The 25,115-nt window shown below is 43.9% G+C and overlaps 1 protein-coding gene across 3 annotated transcripts in view; it reads right to left on the bottom strand.

The window, feature by feature from the left end:
• Positions 1 to 220: 220 nt before the first annotated feature.
• The window catches only part of NSF (N-ethylmaleimide sensitive factor, vesicle fusing ATPase), a 74,521-nt gene continuing 49,626 nt past the window's right edge, over positions 221 to 25,115 (bottom strand). The window contains exons 15-22 of one of the 3 annotated variants that reach the window (XR_010981452.2): positions 17,351 to 17,484; positions 14,227 to 14,293; positions 5,880 to 5,959; positions 4,071 to 4,205; positions 3,400 to 3,513; positions 2,470 to 2,579; positions 1,800 to 1,855; positions 221 to 1,676 (exon numbers count right to left, since the gene is read on the bottom strand). Coding sequence is in view for 1 of the 3 variants with exons in the window: in XM_068097474.2 (XP_067953575.1) it covers positions 1,667 to 1,676; positions 1,800 to 1,855; positions 3,400 to 3,513; positions 4,071 to 4,205; positions 5,880 to 5,959; positions 14,227 to 14,293; positions 17,351 to 17,484 (596 nt within the window). In the remaining 2 variants the exon portion in view is untranslated. Of the gene's footprint in view, positions 1,677 to 1,799; positions 1,856 to 2,469; positions 2,580 to 3,399; positions 3,514 to 4,070; positions 4,206 to 5,821; positions 5,960 to 14,226; positions 14,294 to 17,350; positions 17,485 to 25,115 lie in introns of all 3 variants that reach the window. The other 2 variants (XR_013624316.1, XM_068097474.2) reach the window with 2 other exon arrangements.

The following is a 25,115-nucleotide window of genomic DNA, read 5'->3' as shown; positions in this document are numbered from 1 at the left end:
AACGTAGCTCTGAGAAGAAAACAAACCTGTACCTCTTTACTCTGTTGTCTTCCAGATTTCCTTTATTGGACTTCCATAAGCCTTGGCCACAGAACTATTGATCATGCTGTGTTCTCTGTCGTACTATCATGTCATGGGACCTCAACAATTGCTGAACTCCAAGAGCCAAAAGAGATTACATATTATTGAATTGTACAAAGAAAACAAAACTTACCACATCTGGGTTTTTCTTTTCTTTCCTACTTTAATCATGCAACACAAGAAAACCACGTTTCACCAAATATTGTTACAGCACATGGTCAACAATGTCTGATACATTCCAGGAAGAGTTACCAAAGTAGCACATGCAACACAAGTTGCTATTATTGCACATGCCAAAATTGAAAAGTCTGTCAATATTAGCCCAAATACAAAATTGTTGCTACACCAACTGGATATTCTAAACAAAACTTACAGTAAACTATGTCAGACTTGAAGATGATCAAAAAACAAAAACATCACCATTTTGCTCACAAAATGTTTCTCCCTTTTTAAACAGCATCATCCTTCCATCCTCTTGATCAACCTTTTTCTTTTCTTATCTTGTATTGCACTGTACTTGACAAGCGAGTGTTGTAAGCAGCTAATGTACGAACGTACATGTGCCGTCTATTTGGAGGGTTGCTACTCTTGAATTGTTGAAGACAAGATAATTTATTATGTACGCAAATATGATGGCATTTATGAACCCTCCCATGTGAATCCTCCTCCCAACCCTCTTCCTCTTCTCTCACAACCCCCTCACACCTTCTCTTCCTCTCTCCTCTAATCCTCCAGATGAGACGACGCTCTCTCTGTCTGGCTGCAGACAACACAACTCTCTCCATCTCTTAACAGTGAGTTTATATCTGGGTTCAGATTCAAAACCAGCCACTTTGCCTAATTTAGCCCATTCCCCCTTCCAGTGCAAGCATAATAAATTAATGGCCTTCAACATCAAAAAAACAAACAAAAAAAAACCTTGTGCTGAAGTAGAGAATTTTAACATAAAAGCCCTACGTAAGTAAAATTATAACAGCTCGATTCCAATCCTAAAAACTGTGATTCTTTTTCTTCACAAATTAAACAGGAACACATGATTTGCTATGTATTTTCATTGATATCACATATTTAATCCACAAATTTCCATGCCTCAAAATATTGGATAGTTAGATTCATTGCTGCGTTTTGAATCCTTCATAAACGTCTCCTTCCTGTCTCTTCACGAACCACCCAGATAAGTACAATATAATGGAGAGATAAAGTAAGATGACGTTTTCGATCCAGACAATGCAAAGAAATTGGCAACGTTATGGCAATCGAAGCATTTTTAAAGTCCAACAAAGGGTGGACACTGCTTTTCCAACAACATGACAGCTTAAGCTGAAAAAGATCTCATGCAAGACATTCATTGGATTGTTGGTTGGAGATGGCACAGCTGTGACATGGGATGGCAATGTAAACAGCTACACAGCACTTGTAGAAACAACATGCATTTTTACATGAGACAAAACACTTAAATCAAAACAAATAAGCATTTTGGAATGACCTTTGCTTGTACTCAAATATTAAGGATTGCTTAGCCACCACCAAACAAATGTTGCCAATGCACAAGAGTTGAAAGTATAAATATGATCAGGCATCTGTTTCACTGTAACCTATAACAGACAAAAACAAAAAAGCCAATAGTAATCATTTTAATATAAACCAACAATACAGTGATCATAATTAAATAAACAACAAAAAAAGAATAGCATTATGGCTGAAAGCCACAAACTCACGCTCCTTCTTCCTCCAACAGATCCAAAAACTTGTTCACGTGATTATCTTTATCGGTCTAAAGAAAGTTCAACAGAAAACATGCAGGCAAGATGAGTCTACACTCTACAGATATCACAATGGCTTCACTTGTCCTATACAAGGCATCACTTAGAATACTTGAATTAAAAACTATTTCTAAAATTAACAAGTGATCACGTTATGCCTGCGTTAACGGCAAAACTGCTAGTCAAAAATATCTCTCATCAAGCAAAGGCTCTCCTTCAGGCAATGTGCTCTCCCTTCTAGGAACCAAAACCTCAAGTCAAGATTAAAGGTGGGTATAAATTAGGAGCAGGATTTCCAACTTCATGTCATTATTGCATCGTATGGAAGCGTCCTTACAATATTATACCAGCGTCGCAATGGAATCCCATTGCTGCTGCATATCGCTGTTCTTGATGACAATGTTATGTAATTGTTGCCTTTTGTAGCTGGATATGGCCCATGCAAGCACTTTGGTGTGCATTTTTGCTTACAGTGTAGGAACTGCTAACTGCACAACAATCACAATCTGTGCTGGCAAGCAGTGTATCCTGGTGTCAAGCGGATATCTGAGAATACCAGACTATTTGCTATCTGCAGTTGAGGCAGGAATTCGGAATTTGGACAGGGCGCTGGCGGATCCCTCACCTATTATTTGAGAATGACACCATGGGAGTTTTGTTAAGCAGCTAGTGGTAGCAGATGGGACATCCAGCATACCAACTATATGAGGGACGGCACACTCGTCTTTGCCTAGTCTGCAAAGCACACATATCTGGCAGTTTTATAGTCGGTCTGCGAATTGAATGTAAACTAGATAGCTCAAATGAAAGTGCAATAATCCTGCCGCATTGTTGACTGTGCTGCAATGATAAATACATTGGCAGGTCTGCAGCAGGTTATAGTTTTCAGCCAATAAGAACTTTGGATTTTAATCAGCCAATGATGATGGGTCTTGTTAAACAGTACCACCATGGTTGATTAGTAGGTTTGGTCTGGCATTTGAACATCAAGTGATGATGACAATGTGATTTGGCAAAGCCTCTGTTATTCGGCCATATTTCCTGATGCAGTTTACTGGTCGCACTAGTGTCAAGCTCTCGTGAAACGCAACAGAGTGAAACATACCGGGAGGTTAAAAAACATCAATCGAATTAAATGTATTTGATGAAAATAATAATAAAACAAGATACGCCATATTTACAACAAATCAAAGAATGGTCTCAGAGGCGAAAAACAACCAGCGATATGGCAGTGATTCTCGCTACTCAGTACCCACATTTCAGTGTATTTTGAGAAGTAATCAGCACCCTGTCTGTTATATCAAAAAGCACCCCTGGTACACAGGGTTTTTTTTATAGTGTCAAGGCTCATGGAAGAGTAGGTTTGTTCAACAAGTTAGGTAATCCTGGCCAGTTTTATCAGACAATTTAAAAGCAAACCACAACATCCTGCTTCAGACCATACCATCAAGTCGGCCATCCTGCTCCCAGTCTAAACACAACACAACACTGGTTGTAGGTGGCAGATTGCAAAATACAAATCAAGCGAAAGAGGGATCTGTGTTTTCCACCTTACCTGCATCGCCATCTCGATGAGAATAAGCAGTTTCTTTATACCGATCCAGATAGTCCTGCCTTTTATACGTCTTGCAACTTCGTCTCGCTCCTTTCCCTCAAAACTACCAAGTTGCTGTAATGACAGCATGTTGTGAACACCGATGGCAAAAAAAGAAACCCAAAGATTTGCAAAACTTTGTAGGACAAAGCCTTTTTTATACAAACAAAATGTAGGAAGAGCAAGGTGATATAGAAGAGAAAGCAACACATTGACAGTGGGATAATGAATGCTTGGACACAATAACCAAGGGATTTGACGAACAGGAGGAGGAGAGAAAAGATGGAAAGAAACAGAGAACTGCAAGTAAAAAAAGAGGTAAGGTATGGGTACAAATAACTTTATCAAATAAAGATGAACTGGGAACACTACATCAGGAGGCAAATGCATTGATGCAACCAGAACACAAAACTTACAAGACACTTGTTTTGATTCCTGCTTACATTAAACTTGGTTTAACTTATACAAATTAAGTACTATTTTCTAAATTTCAAGCAGAAGATCAAAGGCATAATTTAAAATAAATCTGTCAAAGTCCACACTTACAGAAATGCTTAAAAGTTCAAATCCTTTTACTTTCAAAAGCTAATTTTGTCCATGCGACATCCTTGAGCCACTTCCATAGGACCAACCTCGAGTGCATCCATAAGTTGAGCTGCGTCGGAGATGTTGGACACGTGAATAGTGGTGCTGAAGACATCCAGCATGCCCATCTCCTGCAGGACACTCCGTGCGCTCGTCGTTCCAATGATCAGCAGCTTATGGTTCTATTAGGATTACACGAAATAGTAGTTAGCCAGAATAGATAGTAGATAAAGAAATAATAATAAGTAATACAGAATAAAGAGTAGATGCAGATATGGCCTAGCAGTGGGCTACAAAACGTAAAAGGTTCAGCCTGGCGGAGGTATGTGCGCTACCGAGTGCTGTTGTAGTTACCCCATGCACGAGAAGCAAAATGTGAGGTTAAGCAATTGGTTAATGTCCGTCCGTCTGTCATCAGTTTATGATTGTCAGTTTGTGATATAGAACAATTTATTTAAAAATAATGTTATATTTTGAACACGAATTGGAACATTGATCAAGAGGGCATCGATATGTAGCATGAGAGAGCATGGTGGTTTTTTGGGGTAAAGAGGCCACCATAATGACTATGCACGGTGCACCTTCATCTCTGTCAACTTGTCTTTATCGTCGCAATCATCAACATCGCCATCACATTATTGGATCAAGTTTATCATCATCAAGTTTATCATCATGTAAGTTTCATAATCTTAACTCAAGAATATAAACTTTGTTTTATATTCTTCATACAGGAAAATAACACTTTATTTTATGCTCTGAATTACTCTTTTATTCATGAAAATAAATAGCACAAAAACAATGAACAAACATGTTAAGGGTACAGTTTGGACAAATTTTGAAGTTGAAGTCCCTAACGCTATTTTTTCCATTACTCCCTAACGAACCCTCTGTTCCCTGGTGTTGGGCTAGCGGCTAGGGTGCCGGCTTAGGATCCTAGGATCCTGGGTTCGAATCCCGGTCTAATCGCTGAATTAACGCCAGGGGGGTTGACTCAGCCTGTCATCCTTCCGAGATCGGCTAATTGAGTACCAGTTCACTGGTAATTCCCTGCTTGTCGTTAAAGGCGGCAAAAAGGGTTGGCGTCAGGAAGGGCATCCGGCCGTAAAACATTGCTTCAAAAAGGGGACCGAAAAACAACAACAACCACAGTTCCCGAAAAAGGCCAACCCCCGCTTGCGGGGAAAAATGGCCTCTAAAGGTGGTTTTTTACTCCCTAACGGTGTGTACCCCGATTTAGAATAGGTACACCGTATCCCTGCGCATCGTAAGAGGCGACCAAGGGTTGGCGTCAGGAAGAGCATCCGGCCATAAAAACATTGCCTCAAACAGGGAACCATGATTGTCATGGGGCCCGCAAGGTTAACCCCCGATCTAGTTGGGAAAATGGCCTTAAAACGATCATTCATTCATTCATACTCCCTAAGTTTTCAGATTTGCGGTTCACAGTGATTTTCAATAACGTAACGCTCACAAACAGCAAGCCCCCCCCCCCTCCCCCTATATATACACTTGAAGACTATGCAGGTATCATGTTCTATGAACTATCTAATTTGTAGTTTTGATTTGGCCTTTGAGCTGTTTCATATGTCTAAATATGCACTGTGTTCTTTCCTTGCAAGCCCATTGACTTGCCTTACAAATCCACGTACGACAGGCCCATGCTCTGCAGTAGCTCTGCTCGCGAGGTACAATAATGCACCTGATAGACTCCTGGCCAATTTTGAAAGCAAACAAAAACTACAGCAATTCAAATGAAAAAAATGCAGGGAACAGGCAGGGGTATTGTTTTTGTATTCACATGTCTAAGCTCACGAAGGTGTTCGTTTTGTGTTGGTATGTGAGATTAGCGCACACACGTGAGGAGGCGTCTTCTTCAGCAATACGAGGAGTGCTTGCAACACCAAGTTAGAGAACCGAGGTCCAATTGGCACGTAATCTGAGGAGCATAATGGTATTTTAATCATACATAGTACCCAGGCATTTTCCATAACACAACACATCAAATTAAAAAAAACACTGTGTAGGAAACATCAAAACAGGATGCACAAAGCTCCAACAATGAACAAGTTCGAATAATGTAAATCCTGAGGGTTGAGTAAAAATGATCAAACAAAATAGTTTGCATCCACAACAGGTGCAATCCAATTCATACACTAAAGTTTCAAAAACAAAGAAAATATCCAACATCATTCTCTCCACTGTGTGAAATATTCAGTGTGTTTATAATGTCCAGTGACATCCAAAGTTACCAAGTGCGGGCTGGGATAGAAAACTGGCTCAAGAACAAGAAACAGATGCAGTAAATGGCATGCAGTTGTGGCCAAAAATATTGGCACCCATTTTTCTTTTTCTTTTTTTGTATACAGTATTGAGGCTGGTTTAAGAGCCAGCACATAAAACACAAAAAACATAAACGGACACGTAAAACAATAAGGGGAGGGGGAGACAAGATGGGGAGAGAGAAGGAAGCAAACAAGCACAACAGTAGAGAACAGGGACATCGGGAGATCTGTTCAAAGGGAGAGGGCTGGGGGGGTGGGGAGGGGAAGGGGTACACGGCACAAAACAAACTGACACTACAAGGAATTTCAGGAATTGAAAGATGTGGATTTGGGTTATATTAACGGGGGTAGAAAAGATCAAGGTTTTGGATGGGGGAAGACAAGAGATGGTGGTGAACAGCTGTTTTAAAGACCTGGAGGGAGGAGTGGGATGGAAGAGAGTGTGGGAGTTTGCTCCAGAGGCAGGAAAAAAGAGGAATGAAAGAGTGAAGGTGAGCAGAGAGTCTTGATTTTGGCAGTTTCACCAGAAGAGGGTTGCTGGCAGTTCTTGTGTGTCCTGCAGGAATATTTAGGGGACACAGCACTGACAGAGCTGGGGGAGCTCGGCCAGAGAGGAGTCGGGAGAAGACAGAAAGACCACCAACCTGCCTGCGGTGAGAGAGTGAAAGGCCCTCAGACTCAGCTTCATCGCGGGAGATACCAATGACCCTGGAAGCTTTGGTTTCTACAGCGTGAAGCAGAGCTAGGTGTGAGGCAGGAGCACCAGCCCAGAGTGGAGAGCAGTATTCCATTGAGCTACAGATGAAAGCCTTGTATGTGGTGAGGAGTTCAGGTGTGCCAAGGAAGGACTTCGCACGACGGAGGATGCCCAGTTGGCGACTGGCTTTGGAGGCCAGATTTGAAATGTGGTTTTCCCAGGAAAGATCATGGCAGATAGTGAGACTCAAAAGCTAGAGTGATATGACACTGTGCTATGATATGACATAAAAGATATGACAGAACTTCTTCAAGAGGATAATTGAGAAAGTAGTTGGGAGGATTTTCCAGTCGGTCTTTACAGAGAGACAAAGTGAGAGTGTGAGATTTGTCAGAATTGAAACACATGTTCCACTTGTTTGCCCAGTTTGTGATTTCTTCCAGGTCTGAGGAGAGTGAAGAGGCTGCTGCCTGCCGATCTGAGGGTTGAGATATGGAGCGGCAGAGAGTTGAGTCATCAGCAAAGAGATAGAGAGGATTTTCCAGAGAGTTGGAAAGATCATTGATGAATACCAAAAAAAGCACAGGGCCCAGAACACTGCCTTGAGGAACTCCAGCCTGAACAGGAAGGAGACATGAGAGAAATGCATTCAGGGCCACACGTTTACTGCGACCGGAAAGGAAGTCCGCAAGCCATGCGTGGAGATTTCCACTAATATCATAGGATGAGAGTTTGGTGAGCAGAGCGGGGTGCCAGATCGTATCGAAGGCATGAGATATGTCAAGGGAGACGGTTCTGATTTCCTGTTTGGCATTGAGGACCTCAATCCATTGTTGAGACAGCAGAAGCAGCATGTCCAGAGTAGAGTGACCTGGTCTGAATCCAAATTGATGATCCGAGATCAAGCCATTGGAGAAGAGGAAGGATTTAATATCAGAAACAATGATGGATTCCATGACCTTGCTGATGATTGGGAGCAGGCTGATTGGTCTGCAGTTGCAAGGATCTGTTTTTGCACCTTTTTGTGTAAAGCAGTAATGTTGGCTGATTTCCAAGCAGATGGTAGATGACCTTAAGCAAAAGAGGGTGAAGAGAACAGAGAGAGAGAGAGTGTGAAAGAGCTACAGAGCAGGATTTTAGGACCCGTGGGCTGATGCCGTCTGGTCCAGTTGCAGAATCAGAATCGAGGTTTGACAGAAACTTCTCCATCTTGTCAGGAGAGAAGGAAAGGAGAGTCCAGGAACAGCTGGGTTTGATTGGGTAAGGTGGGTACAGAGAGAGATGGGTTTGGGATACAAGATTTTGAGGCAAACACAGAGTTGAGGCATTCAGCTTTTTCATGTGCAACGTCAGCTGTGTAGCCGTTTGAGGTAAGGGAGGGGATGGAAGGGGATGGAAGGGGAACAAACCCCAGAAACAGATTTGACCAGACACCACCAGGATTTGTAAGAGGGAGACAGGTTTGAGAGTTCAGTTTTGAGAGTAGAGAGATATTGTTTCCTGGCTTTCCTGAGGGTAGACACACACTTGTTTCTGGCTTTGTGAAAGGAACTGAGATTGCCTTCAGTTGGATTAGCCTTCCAAGAAGCAAAGGCAAGTTGTTTCAGGGCAACTGCCTCACCACAAAATTCTGTGTACCATGGATGGGAGGAAGGGTATGACAACTGAAGATGAGATGGGATAAATCTGTGCATGAGAGAGCAATTTTCTTTGGAAGAATTCCCAGGATGAGTTGATGTCAGAAGCAGTGGAGATGGGAGACCAGTCCAGGTGATTGATGGCTGCCTGAAGACCGTGCCAGTCGGTCTGAGTGAAATGCCAGACTCGTCGACGCTGAGGAGGCTCTCTGAGAATGGCCAGAGAGATGTCCACTTTAACAAGCACATGATCAGATGAACCGATTGGAGCAGAAGAACAGCAGACATTCGCAGGGAAGTTAGTCATAACCAAGTCTAGAAGAGATGATGCTCCGTTGACTGAGATCCGGGTAGGGAAATTGACAGATTGTGTCAGTCCCAATGAGTCGCAGAAGTCCTTTGCTGAGGTGCCTTTACTGGTGAGAGAGGTACCCACACCCAGCCCGTTGGCATGATGACAGTTGAAGTCACCACATATGAGGAAGAGAGAGTTGGGATGAGTGGATAGAAGTTGGTCCATGTTGTCAGACAGCGAGATGTAAATGGAGTCATCACTGTTTGGTGGACGGTACAGAACACATATGAGCAAAAGGTGGGAGCGGCGGGGAAGCCGAAGCCAGAGGTACTTCTGGGGGTGTGGTGGAGAGAGGGCGGCAGTGCAGGGAGAGTGAGGAAGAGAGTTTTTGATTAAAAAAAAATAACAACCCCGCCACCAGGGTGAGGCTCAGGTCTATCACACCGGAGGAGAGAGTAGCCAGGAAGAGAAATTAAGGAATCAGAGACATCTTGAAGGAGGAAATTTTCTGTTAAGCAGATCAAGTCTGGTTTGTCTGAAGCAACCTGTATGGAGAGATCAATCAGGTTTGAGCAAAGGCCCCGGATGTTTGAGGTCCACACAGTTAAGGAAGAGGGAGGGGTAGCATCGGATACAGGGGAGGGGAGGGGGTATGGAAGGATGAGGGAGGAGAGGGGGAGTTAAGGAGAGCTGTTGACAGTGTGTTGGAGATTGCAGGAAAGTTAGGAGAAGGGAAAGGATGAGGAGGACAAAAGGTTTGATGGTGATGGGACGAGGCATAGTGGATGTTGTTTGAGGGGCGGCAGAGTAAAGTCGAAGGTTGGAGGATGTGGAGGTACGAGTTGGAAGGGAGAGTAAGCGGGGAGGAGGCAGCTTTGTGGAGGAGTTAAGAGGCAACTTTGAGGAGGAGGGGTGAGAGGGGAGAATGGAAGAAAAATGGTGAGGCAGGAGTTTTGAAGGGGTGGGGTGAGGAGGAAAATTTGAGGAGGGTGAGGGGAGGACATTGAGGGGGAGTGGTGAGCAGGGAGATTTGAGGGAGAGGGGTGAGGGGGGAAATTTGAGGAGGAGGGGTGGGGGGCAGGAATTTGAAAGTTTTGAATGATTGAAGAAAATTGAACATTTGTTCCAGACTGGGTTTCTTGAGATATTCAAATCCCAGATCTGTTTGAGAACGTTTGAGGAGGGGTGGAATGAGTGCGAGTTTAGAGAATGAAGAAAGAAAGAATTGTACGGGATTGAATTTTTTTTGTAATGGAAGGATTTAATGAGCAAATTGATTGCAGATTTTTGAACAACAACAACAACAACAACAACAACAACATGCATTTTAAGGCCATTTTCCCTGCTAGAGCGGGGGTTAGCCTTGCGGTGCCCATGACAATCTTCTCCATTTTGCCCTATTTTCTGCATCTCTCCTTGTTAACCCCCTTGCCCACATTTCTTCTTCCACCATCTTTAGCCAAGTCTTTCTCGGTCTTCCCCGTCCTCTACTTCCTTCTACATCAATTTCCATCACTCTTCTCAACCAGTCACTTTCATCCTTCCTCAACACATGACCAAACCATCTCAGCCTGTTCCTCTTCACAGCATCAATCACAGGCAATATTCCCATCATCTTTCGCAATTCATCATTTGTCTTCCTCTCTCTCAACGATACTCCACACATCCATCGAACCATTCGCATTTCCACCCTTTCCAGCCTTCGTTGCTGCTCTACGTTCATTACCCATGTCTCGCTCCCATAAATCATAATTCATAACACTTCTCACACATGCAGCATACACCTTTCCCTTCAGCTTCAGCGACACTCTCCTCCTCATCAGCACGCCACTCAGTTCCCGAAACTTCTTCCATGCACATCAGATTTTTGAACAGGAAGGAAAAAAATCGAGTTGTCATATACAAAGAAATACAACATGGCAGGGGGGGAGTTTAAACATTTTTAAAGCAAAACCACCGGTTGAACACATGGACATGGGTGGGGGAGGGAAGAACACATGGACACGAGCGGGGGAGGGAAGAACACGTGGACACGGACGGGAAGATCACGAGGAGAGAAGGTAATTATTTATTTATTTATTTTATTATTTTTTTTTGTATTTAAGACATCAAACAATGGGTAAGAGATTAGGGAAAAAGTAGGGGGTGAAAAAAAAAATTCAGAGAGAGATCGAACGTGAATAACAAAAGACCATACGACGCGACTGGGCAGGCCTCGAGGCTAACCAGGCCCCAAAATCACGAACGACCAAACAGACCGACTAATACACAATTGTGCACGAAATGCAAAACACGATCAAACCAGAAACACAGTAGACACAAACACAGCAAAACAAAACACTTAACTTTGAGGAAAAAAACAACTTTGACCGACGTGGACGAGCACGGACAACACACAACCTCACCCGGGGAACCGGAAACGGAAGTCTTTAGGATGAAGAACCCTTGCACTTTTTTCAAATAACTCACAATTTTCTCAAAAAATAAGTTGAAATTGACCAAAGTATTTGGTCTCCACAATTATTTATTTCACGGTACATTTTACAGAAACTTTGTTTTTGATTCAGAACTTAATATGTCCTTTTAATTCCGATAATATAAAGAAATGGCATTGACAAAATTACTGACACACTAGACTTGATATTTGGTAGCACAGCCTTTGGACAAAATAACTGCAGTCAAGCGCTTCCTATAGCCATGAATGAGCTTCCTCCACTCTCTACTGGCAGTTGGGCCTACTCTTCTTATGCAAAATGCTCCAATTCTCCCAGATTTGAAGGGTGACTTCTCCCAAATGCTGTTTTCAGATCTCCCCACAGGTGTTCAATGGGACTTAGATCTGGACTCATTGCTGGCCACTTCAAAACAGTCCAGCGTTTTGTCTTGAAACATTCCTGGGTGCTTTTTGAAGTGTGTTTGGGGTCATCGTCCTGCTGCAAGATCCATGACCTTCGATGGAGACCCAGCTTTCTGATACTGGGTTCAACATTGCGCTCAAAAATGCCTTGGTAATCTCATGATTTCAAGATGCCATGCACACATTCAAGGCTCCCAGTGCCAGAGGCAGCACAGCAACCCCAAAACATCACTGAACCTCCTCCATGTTTGACTGTAGGGAAGGTGTTCTTTTCTTTGAAGGCTTCATTTTGTTTTCTGTAAACATCGAGATGATGTGCATTACAAAAAAGCTCTAATTAGGTCTCATCTGTCCACAGGACATTCTCCCAGAAGGATTTTGGCTTGTTCAGGCATGTTTTGGCAAATTTCAGTCAGGCATCCTTACGTCTCTCTCTCAGCAGTGGGGTCCTCCTCGGGCTCCTACCATAGAACCCCCTTTCATCGAGTTGGCGACGGATGGTGCGAGTTGAAACTGTCGTACCTTGTGTCTGAAGGTCAGCTTGAATCTGTTTGGCAGTTGATTGAGGTGCTTTCTCCACCATTCGAACAATCATTCGCTGCAATCTTTGATCAAGTTTTCTCTTGCGGCCACATCCAGGGAGGTTGGCTACAGTGCCATGGGCCTTAAACTTTGATAACATGGCGTACTGTGGACAGAGGAACATCAAGGTGTCTAGAGATGGACTTGTAGCCTTGAGATTGTCCATGCTTGGCTACAATCTTATGACCTCCCCAGACAATTCTCTGGTTTTCTTTCTTTTCTTCATGCCTATTGCGGTACACACAGTTACACAAAACAGCAGAATGACTCATTTTCTCCATTCAAACTAGTTGAATGAGTGATTTTATCTTGAAGGTACCTGCAACTCACCACAGGTGAGTTCAATTCCAAAGTAAAGGAGAATCATCTGCTTGAAATCTAATCATTTCTAACAACTTCTAAAAGGTGCCAATAATATTGTCCGTGGCATTTTAGGATTTCTGTGTGGAATAAGCCAAGATTGTCATTTTTTCAGCTTCTTTTTTTTGTTCCACTGCAAACCAAACAAATAGATATGCGGATACCAAAATATTTTTTAATTTCAATAATTTTCTGGAAGAAATGGTGCATTATTTGAAAAAAAGTGCAAGGGTGCCAATATTTTTGGCCACGACTATGTTCGGAAGAAAGACAGTAACAGAAGGATAGCACCGGAGTCAGTTTAGGTTCCACTGGTGTGTGTGTATTAGTACGAGGGAAATTCGTCTATTTAAGCTTTGCAGACTTGCGGTTCACAATGATTTTCTTAATTGCAGTGCGGTGAACTTCATCCTGATGAAGCAGCACTTGCACGGAAGGAAGGAAGCTTGCTAAGGACATCAATCAAAGAGTTCTTGAGTGTGTTTACCAACACCAGCGGTGGTTTGAGGTATGCTGCAAGGCCTAATGGCTTGACTTGTGTGTCCAAGTGGCCTTGGGCATGGTTCGACAAAGTTCTCCAATTTTAAAGTATGTTTACTGGTGCGAAAGGAGGAGCGATTTGGAATTTTAGTCCTTTTATTTTGCTCTGACAAAGGTCTGTTGCTCAAAATGTCAGCTGCTCATTTCCCAAAGCGATAAACATACTCTTATTAACAATGATAACATCATCAACTTTGCTCTTCCATGATGCTAACTTTGTATTTAAAAAAGAAGGGAAGTAAAGAAAGCTAAATATCAAACCTGTTTAATCAATGGGATTATACACCCAATCATATACGATGCAACTACAAAGTCGTCTAGATACTGCATGGGCATGGGCAGCACCTCATACTTTGGAATATCAGGATGAGGTAACGTTAAACAAGTTAGTCTGCCTAAATTCATGTAGCCAAATTATTTTTTAGAGGGGTAGGCTGTATGGACACAGCAAGGCCAAACAAATCTTCTCTTGAAGTTTGGCAAACAGGTTCAATACAAGAATGGTCGGTCAAAGTCTCACCACCTTGTGTTTGAGATCGTTTTTCTTTTTCTTTTTTGCACAGCCAAGGATTTTGCTAATAATGACTAATTTTAAGTGAGAATATTTCAGATCATTTGGACTTGGTGCATCATGTCCCCCTACAGTTTCTACATATGAAAAAGTATACCATTTCTGAGCTCAATTCCACCATAGTAGCTGCAATGCTTTGTTGAGGGTAGTACGCTTCCAACCTACTCGAGCAAGTGTCCTTTTGGACACTTTTGGACACATATTGAGCCAAATAAAATAAATAAATAAATACAAAACAATAATAAAGCATTATTTGGGGTTGATATTGCTGAGATGGTGGGAAGCAAAACACTCGCTCCTTTCAAAACAACAGAAAAAACATTTTAAGTATTCAATTAACACAACTCTCGATGCAAAACTCAGTTTTGGAGGCGAGACCTACCGAGAAGTCTCTCAATATCATCAGCTACGACGCAGCTGAGCTGGGATTTGTAGGCATCATCAAATATCTGTTGGAAAAGAAAGAATCTTTGGTATTTGCTCGTAAAATTCATTCTAAAAAAGAACTGCCTACTCCACCTGTATAAATACAATCAGTAATGCCGACCTATAAGAAGTATGATTTTCTGCAATTTGCCAATATCATCACAACATGATATACAGTATTGGTGGGTGCTGGCTCATCATGGTTTCACTTACCAACTTGTGGAACTGACCTCCACACAGGCAGTTTTGCTTTATTTCCTGCACCGCTATGACAACTCATATTTTAACCAACTAATCAGTAAATAATGATAGAATAAATTTACTACCGGATATTTTTTTGATTTAATACTTCTCTTAACTAGAAACATCCGCTCCCCAAGGAAGCGGTCAAGGGGAGGGGGTGGATGGGCGTTATGTGTTTATGCATGTCCACACCATTCTACATAGTTGAGTTCCATTTGTATTCAAATTCCCTTTTGCCTTCATTATACATTTGGCTTAGCGGTTAGGGTGCCGGCTTGGGATCCTCGGATCCTGGGTTCGAATCCCGATCGATCGCTGAATTAACACCAGGGGGGTTGACTCAGCCTGTCATCCTTCCGAGGTCGGCAAATCGAGTACCAGCTTGCTGGGATGAATGATCACGGTGTGTACCCCGGTTTAGAATAGGTACACCGTATCCCTGCGCATCGTAAGAGGCGACCAAGGGTTGGCGTCAGGAAGGGCATCTGGCCATAAAAACATTGCCTCAAACAGGGAACCATGATTGTCATGGGGCCCGCAAGGCCAACCTGGCCTTAAAACGATCATTCATTCATTCATACATTTTCACACATGCTTAGCCTATGATGCTTTGGAATTAGCCATGTTATTATCATTACTAATTTTATTTTTTAATAACTTCAATATTATTAGTCCCCTACTGGTTTCACCGGATGAAACTATCGGTTAGCTCTCTGTCTGTCTGTCTGTCCATCCATCCCACTTGTGGTTTTCCAGGCTTTTTCCCCATACCCTTCAACATATTCAACTGAAACTTGGTACAGGACTTTATTGTGATAAAGTTACAGAACAAGGCTGTTTTCTTGCGTTTCACCAATATTACACCGAGTCATTATGATTATAAGTTACAGAGCAGGTTCAAGTTTCAGGGTGTTTCATCCATTTTAAAAATGTGATAAGCTTTACTATGCTAAATATTGGGACCAGTAGGGGACATGTATTGCAAAACATTTCTCCCTCTTGTTAATTATGCTATTACCATTATTGCAGATGTACCAGTGATGTACCAGTTTGAACAGAAAAATGTCCTCCAAAGGTGAAATATTTAATGTCCTGCTTCTTCGCATGACGTATGGCATGTCAATATTATTATTATTATTATTAATTGTTATGGACGGATTCGGATGAAACTTGGTGGAGAGGTTGGGATTGAATGAATCAAGCATGAATCGATTCAATTTTGCTGAAGATGATCCAGATCCAGATACGAGAATTTATAATTTTTTAGGTGATTCTTCATCATTGAGCGATACAGCCAAAAACAATATATAACATAATATTTCAAAAAGTTATGGGCGACTTATGACAAAACTTGGTGGACGAGTTGGTTAGGTGACAACAACAAGCCAATTAGATTTTGGTTCAGGTCCGAATCCAGATCCGGCCTATCAGTGGGTTACAAAACATAAACTGTTCAGTCTGGCGGAGGTACGTGCTCTACCGAGTGCCGTTCTAGTTATTGTTATTATTGTTATTGTTATTATTATTATTATTCCATTATCATTGGCCTGAATTGACCGAATAAGTTGTGGTTATAATATGTTAACTTCCGGTAGGAGTGAGGGACTAGCGACTCTTAGTCTATATCTATACACTGCCGGTGTGTATGTGTGCATGTATAGTCCATTGTTCAACAAATTTCCCTCAGGCAAGTATTAAACAATGCTAGTGACCATTAGGAATGGAGTGTATGCATCAAATAAAGGTTACAATTGGGCTGTAAGGGTGTCCAGGGCAATACCACATGTCACATGAAGCCATGCCCAGGAGAAATCATAGATGAAGCTGCAATATTCCAGTTATACACAATCCATATGCAGTCCACATATACTCTGATGGCAAGATATATTGAACAGGCAATTGGATACATCATTCATGGATGAAGTCTCATTTAAGCACCTTTATTAGTTAACGACCATTGATGCGTAGGTTGTGGCCTACCTTGAGGCCTAGCTAGTCAAGGCTGCTCAAGTCTGTTAGTCTCTGTGGAATTATATTTCCAAGCATATAATGCCTCAAGAAAATCCAGTTTCCTCGAACTTTCTCAGTTTAATGTTAAACAACACAAGCGACTATTTAGAAAGGCAATCATATGTTTGATTGAATTGACCGAATATTTTGTGGTTATAATAATTTTTCCTTCCGGTAGGTGTGCACCACAAAACTACACAATAACTTATATATGCACCTTAACACGGCATTTGTCCAAGGTTGAAAAAAACCCCTGGGGGAGGGGGCAAAATGATGGCACAACAACCTTTGTTTTAGGCCCATGTTTTCACTGGAATGTTTGGTTGAGATGGGATAAGTGACAACGGAATGTATCACGGTGAGACAGACGGACACAAAATTGCGTATTTTAGTGTGATTAAAGTTCCCCCCCACCCCCAACCCTCTCCCACAAACACAATACAAAATATTCGCCAACTTTCAGAATTCAACTCTACACAAGTGCAGTTCCACTTACTACTGCACCATTATAATAACTGGATTTTCAAGCTCCTTGTGAGCATTTTTATTTCAAAACCAATGCATTTTTATTTTTATAACCCCTGGAAGAGCATTCTCAATTTTACCAGCAATCAGGAGTGGGTAAATCAAACTTTTATGAATTCCTGTTTTAACATCCAATTTCCATAACTTTGTGGGCTTGTCTGTACCTCCGTAATTTTGGTGCGACTTCTGCAAAACTCACGGACAATCTGTAAAAGTTGGGTTACATAAACTCAATGATAATAATAAAAGATGCTGTACCAAAAACATTTTGGAAAATATATAACGAAATCGACAAATCTTACCTTCTTTATAGCCTGACATTTTGCATGTTCAGTAAAGCCAATCATCTTCTCAGGGGAGCAAATCTTTATGAATGGAAAGTCTGAGGTCTCCGCAATCTTGGCTGCAAGCGCAGATTTCCCACTGTTAGGAGGCCCTGCAAGAAGAAGTAAGTGCATTAATGCCATCCAAGAAGACTTGCGAATAAACTTGGCATTAATACAAATGCAAACAAATGCTTTTCATCTGACACACATTCTGAAGTAGAGAAGAAATTTATAAAGTAGACAAATCGACCAGACTCAATAGTGTAAGGGTTAGAATGTTAGATAGAGCGTCCGCTCAGAGTCTGAGTTTGGCAGTTCACATCCCAGCCGAGTCATACCAAAGACTTTAAAATGATACATGCTGCTTCCTTGCTTGATGTTCAGCATTTAAAAGGATACAACGCACGGACAATCCCCATATGTTGGCATCCATGGGGAGGAAGAAATTCCTCCTCAGGTAATGCCCAGTTGAGTGCAGTGAAAAAGGCGGTGCCATTGTTGTGGTGTCACTGGTACCCACAGTGCCCCAGGAAGTGACGGTACTTCCCACAAGCTCATTGCCTAGATTTGTCTCATCAAACAGTTCTATGTTATGTCTCTTGTATTCCTCTCTATGTCAATATGTGTGAGATGTGTGTGCATTTCCACTATGAGCCTTAGATCCTGTAAAAAAAAAAAAGTGCTGTTTGTTTGGATCAGGCAAAGCAGCCATACGTTTCCCATTATAAAGCAAACATCATACCACATAGATAATCCAAGAAGTGTTTGTTTGTGTGTTTGTTTCCCTGATATTTATGCACTCCTGAACCACTGGACGGAATTAGTTTAAAACTGGTGGTTGTAATCGAGGCATGCCTGGTAAGGTTCCAGGTGGTATTAAAAAAAAAAAAATAGCCCAGGGTCTGGAAATGAGTGGCCAAACACATTTTAATATAAACACAAGCGTTACGCCTCAGTCCCCCGTCGGGGAAGTGATGTGAGTTGACAAAGTGGAAGACGCAGAAAACATGCTATGATATTTCGCTCACAAGGTTCAGACATACATGGAGGCGGCCATCTTGGATTTTGACGTGGCGACCCAATTTTCAATAGCGTTCTTCCTTATGCCTCGATACACCCACACACCAGATTAGAAGTTGGTACTTCGCTTATTTTTCAAGATATTCATCTCACAAGGTTCAGACATACATGGCGGCGGCCATCTTGGATTTTGACGTGGCAACCCAATTTTCAATAGCGTTCTTCCTTATGCCTCGATACACCCACACACCAGATTAGAAGTTGGTACTTCGCTTATTTTTCCAAGATATTCCGCTCACAAGGTTCAGACATACATGGCGGCGGCCATCTTGGATTTTGACGTGGGTTGCACCCACACACCAAATTCGAATGCAGTCCTTCGCTTACGCACGCACGCACACACGCACGCCTGGAGGGGAAAACCATAGTCCCCCTTTCGCTCCGCGGTGCAACGGGGGACAAAACAAAGAAAGAAAAGGGTTTTGAGGTGAGACCACCAATTCTCAATGTCAATATGCATTGTATAGCGCCACCTAGTGGGAGCTAGCATTACAAGTTATCTTGTAAATATTTTCAAGTGCTTGTTTGTGCGTTTGTCCGTTTTTTGCACCAAGATCGTTGCACCCAAATTTTGGGTGTAGGTACTTCAGAATCTAAGCAAGGTTTTTAGCTACCCCTTCATCCCAATAACAAAATTCTCTGTCTGTGTTTGTGTAGGTCTGAAAATCATAGAACAAAAAAAATGCCCAGGCCAATCTCCACCAGATTTTGCACACGATTGGGTTACCCAGGACCAGGTCATGCGCACACAAACAAATATATATACCGTGGGACCCCACTATTCGCGGGGGATACGTTCCTGGAAAATCCTTGAATAGAGAAACCCACACATAGCGGGGCATTATTTCAATGGAAAAAAGGGGGATAGGTTCCAGAGTCGTGAAAATCCACGAATAGAGAGGACAAACCGCGAATGGAGAGGCAAAATCCATGAATGGCGAGGCAAATCCAGAGAATGTCGACGATAATCCGCAAAGGTTGATGAAAGTCCCGGAAATGGCGAGACAAAACCCGTGAATGTTGGCGATAATCCGCGAAGGTCGACGAAAATCCCGTGAATGTAGGAGAAGAAGATGCAAGTGTTTATGGACAGACTGACGGACGGACAGACGACGCGCCATCGCATAAGCTCCCCTGAACTTCGTTCCAGGTGAGCTAAGAACACAACACCATCATGTACCATTTCAAAATTTTATTTAACAAACACACGCAACTTTCAAATGATGATGATGATGGTGATAAATTAAAATCCCATGAATTGCTCGAACTCTGAGGATGACCCAAATGATAGTCCTGCAACGTCATGCACTGAGGGAGAGGCAGCAGTTGAAGGTGTTGGTGAGGGCCCTGGTGAGGACACTGAGAGGATGGCAGGAGAGGGTGCTGGTGGTGTTGAAGTGGAGGGAGCATGGCTGAAGAAATGTGTTATGGAGAGTTGCCTGGCAGATTGCCGCAGGTTTCGATGCAGCTCTTTGCAGGGGAGAAGCAAATCATCCAAGCCCCTCTTGGACTTAAGGTACCTCTCCATGACTGGGTCAGCATCTTCCAACTTGTCGACAAGTGCCCACATGCCATGCAGCAACTCGCCCAGGAACTGGACTGAGGTTAGACTTCGGCACCTCTTCCTCATCACTGCCCATCTCCTCCTCCTCATCGGAAACCATTATAATGGCCTCCAACTCCTCTTCGGTGAGGTTGTCGCCATGTGAGGCAATGAGATCCTCCAACTCCTCAGGCTGCATGTCATCAAATCCTTCCCCTCCCAACTGCTGCACCAACCCAACAATCACATGCCTCTCCTCCATTTTATCAGGAAAGCCAGTAATGTTTCTGACTGCCTGTGGCCACCGGTTGTGCTAGCACGCGTTGATGGTGGAGGCTCTCACCTCATCCAGCGACTCCTTGATGGCGCCGATGCAGTGGGCAATGTTAAAATCCTTCCAACACTGCCCGATGGTGAGGCCTGGTGTGACGGGTGTAGTACATTTTAAACGTTGAAATCACACCTTGGTTAAGTGGCTTGATGAGGGAGGTTGCATTGGGCGACAGGAAGATCACCTCAACATTCAGGTGAGCCATGTCCAGGTCCGCGCGGTGGACAGGAGCGTTGTCCAGGAGCAAGAAAACCTTGAATGCAAGGTTTTTGTCCACCATGTACCATTGTACCTCTCCACCTGAGGGACGAAACAATTATGGAACCAGTCCAAGAAGGTTGCTGCCGTCATCCAGAATTTCCTGTTGGCCCTCCAAAACACGGGCAGACTTTGCTTGTTCTTGCCATTGAGAGCACGCAGGTTTAGGAAACGGTACAACATCATGGGTTTCAGCATGAAGTCCCCTTTTGTTTTGTGCTTGCACAGAGGAGAGGAAATGCCCGGTCCTTGGAAGCCTTTAATCCCGATGCTGTCTCCTTCGAGATGAAAGTTCTTGTGGGCATCTTTTTCCAGAAGAGTCCAGTCTCGTCAGCGTTAAACTCCTGCTCTCGGAGGTATCCCTTCTCTTGGATCAGCCTCGCCAGTTGAGCAGGGAACACTTTTGCCGCCTCGTGGTCCGCGGAGGTACGTTCCCTGTAAACTTCACATTTTTGAGACCATACCGCTCCTTGAAATGATGGAACCATCCCCCGCTTGCAGTGAATGAAGTCGTGCTGCTTGTACAATCATCGCTCAGCGCATCACTCATGCTGGCACCACCCGCACCAGACAGATGATCGTAAATTTGTTTGGCCTTTGCGCAAATGAGAGGTCCACTCAGGCATACTCTTTTTCGTGTTGTCCTCGATCCATATGCCGAGAACCTTCTCTGTCCTTTCTATGTGGACATCCCGGACATGGAGGACCACCTTCGTACTCGACACAGCGCTCGAATAAGTAGTCATGAAGTGCCTTCTCCTTCTTCCGTATGTAGTGAATGGTGGATTCGTTGACGCCATAGTGCCTGCCCACAGAGACCGCACTCTCTCCTCACAAAAGCGGGTCGAGCAGCTCCAATTTTGTTGCTGAGGTTCATCACTTTCTTCTGCCTCTTGGTAGTCAACGCCACTCTGGCACTGGTCTTGCGCTTGGGAGCCATGATTGAATGATGAGCAGAGCGAGAGCCAAGAACGAAGGTCAAAGCAACAGGACGAGAACAATGATTGAGATCGAGGACACAGTCTGTATATGTAGGATTGCAAACATTGTGGGTAGTGGTGGGAGGCACTCTTGGCCATTGGTGTAGCATGAAACCATCTCGGTTTGTATTACTACAACCACCAAGGATGCATCGACGAGGCATTCTTGGAGGAATTTAATTTCTACATTTGTCCAGATTTGCGTAAAATATTCGCGGGGTGGACTTGTTTACACATACAGTGGGATATCCCGTGAAGCTTGCTTATAGTGCGGGTAAAATTCGCGGCTGTGAAAGCCATGAAAACGCAAAGCACACAGCAGTGAATGTATAAACAGGTCATGCTTGCGGCTTGTATAAGATGTTTTTTTGCATACATCCAGCTGCTTTATGCATGGCTGGTGAAAGATGGGTTTTATAAATGTGTCAAGCTAGCAGCTCATTGTTTTATGTGCCCCTGAAAAACCGCGAATTCGCAGAACATGGCCGCGAATAGAGGGGGGGGGGTGGGGGGGGGGGGGACAGCGATCTTGTGAAACACAGCCGCAAATAGAAAAAAAACAAAAAAAAACGCGATTTCGCGGGACATTTTTCTACGAATCGAGAAACATGTCGCATTTTATCGCCCGCAAATACGCGGATTCCGCGAATAGCGGGGTCCGACAGTGTGTGTGTGTGTGTATGTGTGTGTGTGTATATATATATATATATATATATATATATATATATATATTGTTGTGGATATGAGGACTGTATATTTTTTTGATTGTGTGAATTATTATTATTGTTTATTCTGCGCCTCCTGCCTCCGGAGCTGTGTAAAGGTCAAAGGGCATCCCATAATTAGTCCATAAAGCATCCACACCACAGACAAACATAGAATACCCCTGTTCAATAGTTATATCTTATTCTGTGTTTTAGGGTAAGGCTGTGTCTCCCATTAATAGAAGTACGCCATTGCACCAAGTGAAAGATAGATTCCCTTCATTCCCATTCCCAAAACCTCCATTCCCCCTTTTCGTCGATTAGAAACTACCTCCGCTCCAATTACCGCCATTGACCATGAGGCAGGGTCGGAGAAGAAAGGCGTGTCTCCACCTCGTCATAGAGGGGAGGAGTGAGCCAGCCCCACTCGACCAACCATGAGCCAGGGGTTTGGCTAGAGAGGGCGGAGGAAGAGCGATCGGGGAGGTTCGCAAAGGTTGAGGGGCGGGGCCTATATAACCCAAGGCAGGGCGTGTCCACCAGAGATGAGCTTTGACGGGATGAGCTACGACAAGAGCGGAGTGTGTGGTTTTTTTTGGTCAGAGCTGGGTTGGTCGTCAGTGGTGGTCAGTGTTTGCGTAGAGTGGAGGGGTTGCGTTGAGTTGTCGGTGGTGAGGAAGAGTTGGACTTACAAAGAGTCCTGGAGTTAGTAAGAGAGAGAACCCGTCACGCGAGAGAACCCGTCACGCCAGACCCCCCACCAGCAGCGTTGGCTTGGCTCCACCAAGCAGCTCCGACCCGCTACCCCGCGCACACGACAGGATCGGTGGCATCGGCGGCCGTCGAGGTCCAGCCCGACATCCCGTGCGGGATCAAACTCCAGCCAGCTCCGGGCCTTCCTCCAGCCACCCACCTCCTGTCATTCCTGCCTGCAATTTCCATCCATTTGCCTACGTGAGTCTGTCTTTTGTTTGTTCTGTCCCTGGGTTAATTAAGACTGTAGGTAAGCTAGCGTTGCACTGTGTATCTAATCTCGTCTGTAAATAAACGTAACTGCTTTCTTTTTGCTTGTGTGTATAATAAATCCAATTACTCTTCTGTCCGTCTTCTCGTCTTATTCCTTTTCCTCTTTGCATTCGGTCGTTTTAGAGTTTTCCAGATTGGGCAGCTGCGGTGCGATACGGCCAAAGTTTGGGGTGAATCGGGTGAGTTGGGGAAGAATCGGGGGAACTGTTAGGTCGCGGTAATACACCACCGCTCGGTCAAAATAACATCTTGTCCGCGACCCGTAACAATTGGTGTCAGGAGTGTCGGATTCGGACCTGGGACTAAATTTGTTAGGCCCAAATTTTGGAACACCAATTGTGTTATTACCGTAACAATTGGTGTCTGGGAGTGAGATACGGACCCGAAGCGCGCTTAACGCGCTCAAAATTACAAGCTGCTGGAAATTTGTGTTGTTTTACAAAAACCCGAATTTTGAAATCGCGCCATGGCTGGTCAAGGCGATCGGATGCCGGTGGGTGAGCTAGAGGAGGGGTTAGGAGTAACGCAGGACCTCGGGGTAATGTATATGGAGGAGGTGGTTGAGGGGGGTATCAGACGCACAAAATGGCGCTATCGCGCACGTGGTTGTAGCGGCACCAAATTTTGCCGCGCCTGTGACCGTAGCAGCACCAAGTTGCGCTGCGCACGTGGTCGCGGCAGCCGAGCCAGAAATGCCGGAGTACATGCGAGTCTTTATGATTCAAATGAAGGCAAAAATGGATGCCCAAAATGATAAGTCCACCCGAGAGCGAAGAGAAATGGATGAGCGGTTGGGAAACCAAATTGTGGGATTGAGGGCTAATAGTGAGCGACAGAGTGAGCAAATGGGGGGCAAAATGGGGGAAATGGGGGGCAAAATGGGAGAAATGGGGGAACGGCTAGAAGCTAAATTTGAGGGATTAGACAAGAAATTTGAAGGATTAGACAATGGGTTAGAGGGGGTGAAAAATGGGTTAATAATAATAATAATTCATTTATTTTGTATAGCGCTTTTCCAGAAGCCCAAAGGCGCTTTGACAGAGTGGCAAACATAATGCATAACAATACATGAAAACAACAATTTCAAAAAAGACAAGAATCAATAGGGAAATATTTAAAGCAAAAGGAGGGAGAAGGAGAAGAGATAGTCAGGGGTTAAATGCTGTGGGTTGAATGTTGAATGCAGTGTTGAACAGGTGGGTCTTTAGTGATGTTTTGAATGTGGTGAGTGAGGAGGAGTCTCTGATGGTGTGAGGTAGTGAGTTCCAGAGGGTGGGCGCAGCGATGGAGAAGGCCCTGTCCCCCCAGGATCTGAATTTGGTCCGGATGGAGGGGGTCAGGAGGTTTGTACCAGCAGAGCGGAGGTTGCGGGTGGGAGTGTGTCTGGAGAGGAGGTCAGCCAGGTAGGATGGGGCCAGGTTATGGAGGGCTTTGTATGTCAAGAGGAGGATTTTGTACTGGATTCTCTGGGGGATGGGGAGCCAGTGAAGCTTGTAAAGGACGGGGGTGATGTGGTCACGGGTCCGGGAATGGGTGAGTAGACGGGCAGCGGAGTTCTGAATGTATTGGAGTTTATTGGTGATTTTTGAGGGTGAACCATAGAGGAGGCTATTGCAGTAGTCCAGACGGGAGGTGATGAAGGCGTGGATGAGGGTTTCTGCAGCCGTGGAGGAGAGGGATGAGCGGAGGTTAATGGGGTTAGAAAATAGGATGGAAGACAAATTGCGGGAAATAGGGGAACAATCTGCCAGGGAAATCAAACGAATGGGGAACCAGATAGAGGAGGTGCAAATCGGGTTAGAAAGTAAACTGGATGCTC

The sequence above is a fragment of the Myxine glutinosa genome, chromosome 1 (genome assembly GCF_964187855.1).
Source record: "Myxine glutinosa chromosome 1, kmMyxGlut1.1, whole genome shotgun sequence".
Classification (NCBI taxonomy): domain Eukaryota; kingdom Metazoa; phylum Chordata; class Myxini; order Myxiniformes; family Myxinidae; genus Myxine; species Myxine glutinosa.
The sequence above is the reverse complement of the archived record's forward strand: the minus strand, read 5'-3'. Positions and strand labels throughout refer to the sequence as shown.